This window comes from Salvia splendens, chromosome 13, assembly GCF_004379255.2.
Source record: "Salvia splendens isolate huo1 chromosome 13, SspV2, whole genome shotgun sequence".
Lineage (NCBI taxonomy): Eukaryota > Viridiplantae > Streptophyta > Magnoliopsida > Lamiales > Lamiaceae > Salvia > Salvia splendens.
The window spans coordinates 28,753,501-28,764,936 of NC_056044.1; the positions used below are offsets into that span (position 1 = coordinate 28,753,501).

Below are 11,436 nucleotides of genomic sequence, written 5' to 3' on the forward strand. Positions count from 1 at the left end.
TATGATAATAGAATGACGATATTACCATTTTGTTGATATTTTGTCTACTATTTATTGAAATTTGTGAGCTTTAATCTCATCCACCCATTTTAAAATCTAAGGGTGAAGATTTAGTCCTAGTTTTGGATGTTATAAGCATTAGAAGAGGACCCTGATGACATACATATATATAAAAAGAGAAGGAGTGATAGATAAAAAGTGACTTGTTCGGTTCCAAATATTGTTCGTGACTATAGGTCATAGTTATTCTTATTTCTTCTTTGGCTTTCTATTTTCTCAAAACCTTGGCTTGCGACAATGTATTTTGGCTCGTCCCATAGTGTCAACATCGTATCTTATAATTATCCATTCTTTTCCATCCCTTTAACTAATTTAATCATATAAAAAATACTAATATTTTAATTTATCTCGCACTATATTATAATATTATCTTATCTAACAAACATTTTAGGATTTACTAAAAGCTCAGTTATTCTCTTTGGCCTAATTTTTAATTATAAAAATTTGACCCATAATAAGTGACTCACTCTGATATCATGATAAAAATTCATGGGTTTCATCTTAAAATCAATTGGTGATAAGAGGAGTAGCCGATGAGGTTTATATACTACTAGTTTTATTTTTTCTCTTGACATCAGTGTAGAATAGTTATATTTTATTTTTTAGTTTCAATTGTCGATAGTTATATTGCCGTTTTAATGTAGGAAACTAGTACAGTTTTTTCAATGAAATGGAAATGAAAATTTTAAAATTTTATTTAAATTTATTGTTGTTTGTATAGTTTTTTCGATTTACTAGACATTTTAGATATCACCAATAATTGTATTAATTTAATGTTCTCCGATTAAATTGGGATTATCTTTTAATTTTTTTATTTAAGTAGTTTATCTTTGATATCAATCTCTGATTTACCCACAAGAAATATCTTCAACAAGGATAATTTATTTAACGGACCAACGTTTTACTTAAATAAGACTCAAGTAACATCAAATTTATACTTTGGGTTAGTTAGGGCAACTCTCTCTCTCTCCATATTCTTCTGATTTCTCTCATTCTGGTTTGCGTTTGTTCGAAGAAAAAACTAAAGCTTATTACCAAAAAAAAAACTAAAGCTATGGCGGTAAGTATAACCTCTCACATGTTTCAATTTTATATAAATTATATTGCTTATGTTTAAAAGTTGGAAAACATTGTAGATTAGAGTTTCGTACAACTCATTATTGTGTTTTTCCCTTTTTTAATGATGTTTTACTCATTCGATTGATGCAGCTTTATAGAATTATAGTGAAATATTGTTTTTCTTATTATGTTTTGATTTGAATTGCAGTTGATGCATGAAGATAGAATCAGTAAATTGCCTAATGCTATTCTGATATCTATAATATCTCGACTCACTCTCAAAGAAGCTACTTCTACTTGCATACTCTAAACTTGTTGGAGACATCTCCATGCCTATACCACTCAACTTAATTTCCCAGCATATGTGTATGGGATTGGCGAGTTATCAAATTATGGAAGTATGGTAGACCATGTCTTGAATTCACATAGAGGTAGTAGGATAAAAGAGTTTAAGTTAGCATGGAAGTAGATGGCAATTTCGAGAGTTGCCTCAAATTTGCCATAATTAAGAAAGCTGAAATAATTCATATAGTTATGTATGGTTATAAGGATCTGGATCTTGAATTTCTTAGACATCCTAGTATGAATAATGGTCTTCAATACCTTAAAGATTTATCTCTATGTGCTCTTAAATTGACCGATCAAGACTTTGAGCTTTTGATCTCCAACTGCATTGCTCTTGAATCTTTGACAATTAAATCATCTCTCGATTTGAAAAATGTCTCAATTGTTGGCCTCTCGAAATTGAAGCGTTTGAACTTGTCGTACTTTATGGGAGTTGATACCATTGTGATTCGCGACAATACTAGCCTCGTTTCTTTGACGCTCTATCACTTGAGGAGCGGATGCATCGTGCAACTTAGTAATACTCCGAAGCTTACTAAACTCAATTTCCACGAACGTTTTGGTCAAGTCATGCTAGCTGAGCTTCTTGACGGAATGCCATCTTGCATACGCGATCAACTCCAAGTCATGCACCTCTCAACTAGTGTTGATGTTTATATGCATCAGGTAATAATATCAAATTAATTTCTTTTATCTTCATATGTATATATGAATTATTAATATTTGTGATTTTAAATTTGCAGAGGGATCTATATTTTCACAATGAGTTGTTGTGGGTTGATCTTGTCAATATAAAACATCTAGAGTTAGAGCTTGATGAGATGGATTCTTGCCCTAGCTTGCATGTGTTACGCCATTATTGTCGATTGGTTGAAGCATGTAGCTCTTTAGACAAACTCGTGATAAAGGTATGATTAATTTGGGTATATGATTTATGTTGATGCAATAATAGTCATTACATTAATTTGTGTTGCAGTTTCCATATATGTTTTATAATAAAGACATGATAGAGGCATATGCACCTAGATGCAAGTTGTCTCCAAAGTATTTGGAAATTATAGGATATTTGGGTACTCCACTACAATCGGCATTTGCTATGTTCATCATCAATAATGCTAGATCTCTTGAAAGAGTGACTGTGATGACTTATGACGAAGATGCATTGGCTCGTGCTCGTCATGATTTTCAACATCTTAGATCGGTTAGTTTTTTTACCATTTTAACCGCTACATTCTTTTAGTTTACGTGTTTTTAATTTTTTTTTTTTCTAAATGCCGGAATTTTTTTGAAAATATTATTAATTTTTAATAGTTTTTCATACCTTCGTTTAAATTAGTGCTTTGTTTGTTGCTTACTCTTGAGTATAATTGATTATAACCATCAAGCTAATTCACTGAAACCAACCTAGTTCCCAACATACAAGAGAACTTTTTTAGTAATTAATATTTCTAAATTAATTATTCAACTATTTATAATTTCTATAATCAAATAACAATTCTCTACTTATGGATAATGACGCTTAGCTTAGTTAATCAACTGCTAACATTTTAATGCCCCGAGTGATACTTGTAACTAATATACCCCTTTTTTAAAAATCTTTTTAGGAGAACTTTATTTGATTGAAAAGGTGATTATACTAAAATAAAAATATTATTTTACAGAAAATTTGCGCACTATTCGCACATAACCTATAAAAGATAGTGTATTAATTGAATTTAAAAAAAAAGATAGTGGAATAAACAAACAAAGTAGATTAATTGAATTTCAATTGTATAATAATGTTCCGTCGGGATTTGTGGGAACCATCGGGTTTTGTTTATTGTTTTTTTGAGAGAGATAAATAAGATGAGAAGAGATTTGAATTAGGGGTAATGAAATAAAGCGTGAAATGGGATATTTATATTGTAAAAAATAATAAAATAAATAAATATACAAATCTGGGGGCGGATTCCGTGGCGGAACCGCCCCGCCATAGTGCCGTCACGTCCGTCGAAAAACTTGCTGCACCACAGTGAAAATTGCGGCCTCCTCTCTGCATTAGGGCCGGAAAACTAGCGGCTCGTAGAGGTCGAGTTTATCAGCCCTATTGCTCGTGCCCTTAAATCACAAATTATAAATTTGGCAATACATAAAAATCGCATGCAGATTCATGACACAGTATTCTACTCATCAGTTTAAATGACAACTTTACCCCTAACACTACCGCGGATCTCCTACTTCAACAATGGTGCTCAATTCCTATCCCTCACGACAAAATAAAATAATCCACCATCACCTATATGTTTATAAGATTATTTTATTTTGTTATGAGTGTTAGAGTATTGTTAAACACGGCTGAATTGAATAGTAAGGGAATTTCTTATTCACTGGATTAATTTTCATTACACATTAGGCACCACTTTATAGTATAAGGAATATACAAGGTAAATATTCTCTAATTACTCTAATTGATTGCTATCTCCTATGTATGGTAAGGTATAATCTTGAGCATATCTCTTGTGTAATTAGGAGAATATCTCGTGATCTCCTCAATCTTCTCCAACACTCCCCCTCAAGTTAAGTAACGGGATTCCCGATATTTAACTTGCATAAGACTTCCCGGAATGACTTCGAGTTTACTGCCTTGGTCAAAATATCTGCCAGCTGATCCTCGGATTTGACATAGGGCATCTCGACTATCTTTGCCTCAATATTGTCTTTTATGAAGTGCCTATCCACCTCCACATGCTTAGTTCGATCGTGTTGAACTGGATTCTCTGAAATGCTTATAGCTGCCTTATTATCACAAAATAGCTTACATGTTTGGGACGAAGAGAGTCCTAATTCCCTCATAAGCTTCCGTAGCCATAGAAGTTCTGTGAGTCCACTCTTAATCCCCCGGAACTCTGCTTCTGCACTTGAAAGGGCTACTACCTTCTGTTTCTTGCTTCTCCAAGTCACAAGATTGCCTCCCACGAAGGTAAAGTATCCTGCTGTGGACTTTCTATCATTTGGGTTGCCAGCCCAATCGGCGTCAGTGAACCCATGTATCTGTAGATGCCCATGACTCTCAAATAGAAGCCCATGTTCAACTGTTCCCTTCAAATATCTCACAATTCGCAAAACTGCTTCCCAATGCTCTTCTTGGGGAGCGTGCATAAACTGGCTTACAATCCCTACAGCATATGCAATATCTGGCCTTGTATGCGATAGGTAAATCAACTTCCCGACTAATCGCTGGTACCTGCCTCTGTCGGTCTGCTTCCCTTCTTCCTTCATCTGCAGCCCATGATTTTGGATCATTGGAGTGTCTGCTGGCTTAGAATCTACCATCCCGACTTCAGCTAGCAAATCAAGCACATACTTTTTCTGATTAATGAAGATTCCCTTTTTCGATCGTAGTACTTCGATTCCCAAGAAATACTTTAACGGTCCCAAGTCTTTCATCTCGAACTCACTAAATAAATTCTTCCTTAATTCAGCCATTTCTTCCGTATCATCTCCCGTAATAATCATGTCATCCACATATATGATCAGACACGTAATTTTATCTCCTCTCCTTTTGATGAATAGCGTGTGGTCTGAATTACTCTGCATGTATCCATACTTCTTCATTACCTCTGTGAACCTTCCGAACCAAGCTCTAGGAGACTGCTTCAGTCCATACAAGTCTTCTGCAATTTGCATACCTCTCCTTCTTGAAACTCGTCGGTGAATCCAGGTGGAGCCTCCATGAAGACTGGTTTCGGTAATTCTCCATGTAGGAAGGCATTCGTAACATCGAATTGGTGAAGCGGCCAATCCTTGTTTGCAGCAATTGAGAACAACACCCTTACAGTGTTAATCTTTGCGACGGGTGAAAAGGTCTCCGCATAATCGACCCCATAGGTTTGGGTATATCCCTTCGCCACCAGCCTGGCTTTATATCTCTCAATCGTCCCGTCTGGTCTTCTCTTTATCGTGAACACCCATCTACACCCAACAGTCCTTACCCCTTCGGGCAGCTTGTCTTTGACCCAAGTGTTGTTCCTCAGTAGTGCTTTCATTTCGGTGAGCATAGCCTCCTTCCAGTGTTTGTATTTCATTGCCTCCTCGGCTGATTGCGGGATCTCTTCTTCTTCATATAGAGCAGCTTCAAATGCTCTTGCCATCTTTGATAGATTTCCCTGTACAAAGTTTGCTACTCCATACCTGCTCTTTCTTCCAATCTTCTCGGGGGAGTACCTCTTCGGAGGGATTCCTCTTGTGCTCCGGGGTGGTAGAATGTATCTCCCAGTGTCACTATCTATCGTATTGATCTCTTCCGATGATTCTGCATCTACTGGGTCAGTAGAAACTGTATGAAGGATGGGTTCAGTAGTTACCTCGGATATCGGTGGAAGAGGATCGTCGGAATGTGGGTGAGATGACTCACTTTGCGGCGAGACATGCTCCGCGGTAGTGACAACTGGTTCTGTTAGATCCTCAATCGAAGAGTTTGGAAGTGGCACGACCCAACTTAGATAGTCCACGGAAGTATTTCCGGGATCACTCTCCCCCTGACTACTAAGGTGGGTATGGTAGAAGAATTCGGTTTCTAGGAAATTACAGTTCATGGTGGTGGTGACCTTTTTGGTGATCGGATCATAGCATCGATAGCCCTTCTGGTTAATACCGTACCCGACAAAGACACATTTGGTAGCGCATGGGGATAGTTTGGTTCTTTCGTGTTTGGCAATGTGGACATAGACGGTGCAACCAAAGACTCTAGGTTGAAGGTTAAGGTGTGGAAGGATTTTGGATAAGGGGGATAAAATATCTAGAGGGGTTTTTTTGTTCAGGATTTTTGTTGGTAGGCGATTCATGAGGTAGACAGATGTTGCGATTGCTTCTGGCCAAAAATATTGTGGAACTTTGGATTCGATCATTAATGCTCGGGCTATTTCTAGGATTGTCCTATTTTTCCGTTCGGCTACCCCATTTTGTTCTGGTGTGTAGGCACATGAGGTTTGGTGAACCATTCCCTTTTCTTGGAAAAATTTGGTCATTGGGCTATTAATGAATTCCCTCCCATTATCAGATCGAAGGGTTTTGATGGAGGTGTGAAATTGGGTTTGAACCATTTTAAAAAATAAAATAAACTTGTCCATAACCTCAGATTTGTGTTTCATAAAGTAGATCCATGTCATCCTAGTGCAATCATCAACAAATATCACGAAATATCGAAAACCATTCCCCCCAGCAAAAGGTGCGGGACCCCACACATCAGAATGTACTAAGGAAAACATAGATTGCACACGAGTGTTTGAGAGTTTAAATGATTGTCGGTGGCTCTTTGCCAAAACACAAGTTTCACAGAAAAAATTAGCAGGAACAGAAAGGTTCGGAAAAAGCAGTTTAAAATAACCAGGAGAAGGGTGTCCTAGTCTTCGGTGCCACAGCCAAATCTCTTGTTTCATGGATCCGTGAGCCAGCATCGCACTACCATGTTGAGCTATCTCGTCCACGTAGTAGAGTCCACATTTCTCAGTGCCACGCCCAAGTATCCTCTTCGTCCGAATATCCTGTAAAATGCAGAAGTTGGGATGCATCAGAAGGGTACAATTTAATTCCTTTGTAACATGACTGATAGACATCAAACGTTGAGATAAAGTCGGAACATATAAGCAATTTTGGAGACGAAGTGTAGGAGATATCTCAATAGTGCCAGATCCTTCAACAGTGATTAATTCCCCACTTGCGGTCTTAATATAAGTTTTAGTGACTCTACTCAAGGTAATAAAATCACTCTTATCCGGTGTCATAGTATCGGTGGCCCCACAATCAAAAATCCAACCCTTTGACATACTTGCCTCACTATTCATATGAAATGCAGCGGAAATAGTTTCTAAGGGAGCAAATGGGTTTCTTGTCACATATTCACATAAATTTGGGCTAATTTGGAAATTTTCAACAACAGGGGGGTCAATTATAATTTTCGAACAATCTGAGGGACTCCTATGTAAAGAGTGGGGTCGAAAAACTAATTTTGGCGAAAACGGGGGACTCCTGTGCAAAATTCGGGGTTCCAATTTTAATTTCCTAAACTCTAGTGGGGTTAAATGTGGTTTCAAGAAATTTCTAGGGTTTGGTAATATACCAAACCCGTTACCTCTACTATCCGGCGCCGTCCCCTCTTTTTCGGTGAAATTGCCTACTCCTCGGACATTGCCGCCCCGGGTTGATGCCTCCTGGTTCACCATCTGACCTTTACCGGCTGTTCCCCCACGGTTCTCCGGTTGATTTCTCTGTATTCCGTCCTCGGTGACTCCGACGGCCATTCTCGCCTGAGGCTGTACCGTCTTCAATTTATGCCTCTCCTCCCACCATTCGGGGTACCCCAGCCGTTTGAAACACGTCTCGTACGTGTGTTTGGGTCTCTGGCAGTGGGTGCACCACAGACCAGATTTATCGGGACGGCTCCCCGGTCGGCTGGCGGTGGCTGCTGGACGCGGTGTTCCTCCGTTTCGGTGTGGCGTCCGTTGGCTTTGGGCAGCGAATCCACTTCCGATTCCATCCCCAGATGATGTATTGGTGTTAACGCCGGCGGTCTCGGGGTTCGGGAAAGGCGACGCCGGTGGCATGATTTGACGTCGAGCCGCCTCCGTCTTCACCCACCCGTAGGCCGCCTCCACTGATGGGTAGGGATCCTCCTTGAGGATATCCCGTTTGATCGAATCATACTCGGGATTTAATCCGGCCAGAAACTTGAACAATCTCCTCTCGTTTGAGTGAGTCCGGTATTGATTGACTCCCTTGTCACAGCACGTAATCGGTTGCTTTTGGCATCGGTCGATATTGACCCATAGTCCGTGTATCCGGCGGTAATATGTTTCCAGATCCATACTGTCTTGTTTGATTGTTATTATCTTCTCTTCCAGGTCATATATGAGATATTTGTCGGCCTTGTTTTCGAAGGTTATGGCCAGACTATCCCACAACGCTTTCGCCGTTTGGTGGTGAGCGAAGTCGGCAATAATTTCGTCTTCAATGTTATCGACGATCCACGAGAACACCACCAAATCATCTTCCTCCCAATCATCATATCCCTTGCTTCCCGGTTCTGGGGGCTCCTTCCGGATGTGTGCATAGGCACCTCGGCCTCCTATCTTGACTTTCATAAGTCTCGACCACAGTGGGTAGTTCTTTCCGTTAAGCTTGAATGCCACGGTGACATTCTTGCTATTCTTCAACTTCGATGGCTGTTCTGGATCAATCTTCTTGTTTTCTGTATCTGACATCTTGTTTTACAGGGTTGGTTATTCTGGTTCTTGGCTAAGGTAGGTCGAGATTGGTATATCACGGCTATGATGAGAATTCTCTGAGCCGAGATCGTTTTTCTGGCTCTGATGCCATGTTAAACACGGCTGAATTGAATAGTAAGGGAATTTCTTATTCACTGGATTAATTTTCATTACACATTAGGCACCACTTTATAGTATAAGGAATATACAAGGTAAATATTCTCTAATTACTCTAATTGATTGCTATCTCCTATGTATGGTAAGGTATAATCTTGAGCATATCTCTTGTGTAATTAGGAGAATATCTCGTGATCTCCTCAATCTTCTCCAACAAGTATGAATGAAGCACTAGCAGCTCCGATCACTACCATTTCCTTTCCCACTTCTTCGCTGACATATCTAAATTTAAAATTCAAACTGCTGCTACAATTCTACGATTCAGAGCTATTAGGTCTAAAACCCCTCATTTCAATTCAATCTCCGCCTCTGTAAGTTCCTTCCACTGATTTCATTATTCATATACAAATTCAATCTACCAAGTGGATTTCGTAAATTCCAAATCAATCCTTTGAATCGATTCATTTAAACTGTCTAATTAACAATTTCTGCATAGTATGAAGAGTGATTTGGAAGAGCGGGTGGCAAGGATGGAGCTGAAAGGGAGTCCCGCCGAGTGGGCCCCTCACTCGCGCTGCTGGATCGGCTGGCCTGTGAGTCTCTTACATTCAATTTCTGCCTTTTGCATTATACTACTGTACAATCATGTCAAACAAGTTGTGGAGTGCATATAATTGATAGTACTAAGAATAAGTACTTTTTACAGAAAATATGTACTATAAACTCATGAATAAAACTGAACTCTGTTCCAATACTCCAACATAGCAATATGGAAATTGTAGACAGACCATAATAGCTTAATTCACATCCTAGCTCCTCCACTTGATATTCACAGGAACGGCCAGACAATTGGCGTGATAATGCCGTGCATGCTCAACGCGTCTTTACTAAAGTGGAAACTGCAAGTTCAAGATTTGAACCAGTTACTGTATGTGCCAGTTCTGTGCAGGTTCGACAATCTTTTTCTTCTTCTTTTTTTTCTTTTTCCTGATTATTTGCTGTATTCCTTTGAAAAAACAAAAGGTTTCCTTACTGGACAGTGGAAGAATGCGCGTGGTCACTTGCCGGAACATATCAGGGTGGTTGAGATGAGCATGAATGACTCTTGGCTTCGTGACTTTGGCCCAACGGTGAGCGTTTTACTTAGTTGCTACTGAAATTGTATTTATGGACTCTGGGCCTCTGGCTATCATTTCTTGGCAGTTTGTTATCAGAAATAGTTTCTCTGATAAAGAGAAGTTAGGCAGCAAGGTTGCAGGAATTGACTGGAACTTCAATGGCTATGGTGGTAAGTCAGTATGGATGTGACAATTTCTATGAAGAGTGTACTTCAACTTTTTGGTGGTTTTGGTTCTCATATCACCACAATGTGGAAATAATATCTGGTGTGATATATCTTTCACAGTGTGCAAATAATATTTGGTGTAAGGTCTATATCATGAATTTATCTTAGCTACATCTACCCAAGGTTTTAATAAACATGTTCCACTTTTCTAGGCATGGATGAAGGTTGTTATGATGATTGGAGCCTTGACTTACTTATAGCTCATAAGGTTGATTAAGTTTTAAATTGCAATTAGATGTGGACAACTTTAATTTGTTGGACCTACAATTATCACTTCGCAATTTCCTTGTTTACATTTTTCACTGTAGGTTCTGGAAATTGAAAATGTTCCAAGGTTTTCTCATTCTATGATTCTTGAAGGTGGAAGCATTGATGTTGATGGAGAAGGTCCTTTCCATGTACTGGCATACAGAAAACTGCTAGTGACCAATTCAATGCTTTTTTTCTCCACCCTAGCTAAATATTCAACCTTCATCATTCACTTATAATATTTGGTTGATGTCTGAGTCCAGATTGTCAGACTCGAAGATGCTCGTGAGATTGTGCTTGGCGGAGGAAATGTACATTGCATCACCCAGCAGCAACCAGCTTCGCCATAAATCTAAAGCTTCAAGGGCAGCAATTACAACAACGTCGTGAGATTATACATAAAATTTATTTGTTAAAATGCAGTCTCAAATAAAAAAGTGACATTATTAAAATTAAGTTGCATTGTAATATACTTTCATCTTTCGAGAATGTAGATTTATGAATGGATCATATCCTAGAAAAGTAGAACCGATATTTTTTTCATTCTGAAAAACCTATATCTAAAAGCAGCCGACACCTGGGATTGAATTGTTTGGTTTTTAAAATATTTTAGGATAATATTTTGCCAATAAAAATTCACTTGAAGCAGAATAATACTATTATATAAATTAAAAGTTGAAAAGGAACCTTAGAAAGGTAAGAAGGCATATGCGGTAGTAAACTAGATTCCCAGCATTAACCCACAACTAAAGCTGGTCGGATTAAATTCATTTTTATTAGCTTCAAAAGACATAATCTCACTCAGTATCCAAGTTATTTTATGTCTATTTGTTACTGTAGTTGGGTCAATGGTCATCCCAATTGAATTATTGTTAAAATTACTAACATGTCATAGAATACGAGTTTGATTAGAATATTTTGTTACGTTAGAAAATCTATTACTATAAAATATAATTGACACTTATTTATAATATTAATTAATCAGAATAAGGGATTCATCTCCCTCCTCGATATCCCAAG

At 38.3% G+C, this 11,436-nt stretch overlaps 1 protein-coding gene across 4 annotated transcripts; it reads left to right on the forward strand.

The window, feature by feature from the left end:
• The first annotated feature begins 8,788 nt into the window (after positions 1-8,788).
• LOC121761002 (agmatine deiminase-like) lies at positions 8,789-10,938 on the forward strand. 4 transcript variants are annotated; one of them, XM_042156583.1, is made up of 8 exons: positions 8,789-9,193; positions 9,319-9,415; positions 9,658-9,771; positions 9,863-9,952; positions 10,026-10,110; positions 10,320-10,375; positions 10,476-10,565; positions 10,680-10,938. In XM_042156583.1, exons 1-8 carry the CDS (start codon positions 9,042-9,044, stop codon positions 10,764-10,766), a joined length of 771 nt encoding a protein of 256 aa, XP_042012517.1. In that variant the 5' UTR covers positions 8,789-9,041; the 3' UTR covers positions 10,767-10,938. The 4 variants fall into 4 exon arrangements, with proteins under 4 accessions (XP_042012517.1, XP_042012518.1, XP_042012516.1 ...); XM_042156584.1 differs by having other exon boundaries at positions 10,476-10,554; XM_042156582.1 differs by having other exon boundaries at positions 10,476-10,938.
• The last annotated feature ends 498 nt before the right edge of the window (positions 10,939-11,436 follow it).

Coding starts and splice junctions, on each gene's coding strand:
- LOC121761002 (XM_042156582.1), top strand. CDS start 9,042: ATGAATGAAGCACTAGCAGCTCCGATCACTACCATTTCCTTTCCCACT. Junction 10,111..10,319: donor GAACTTCAATGGCTATGGTG/GTAAGTCAGTAT, acceptor CCACTTTTCTAG/GCATGGATGAAGGTTGTTAT. Junction 10,376..10,475: donor ACTTACTTATAGCTCATAAG/GTTGATTAAGTT, acceptor TTTTCACTGTAG/GTTCTGGAAATTGAAAATGT.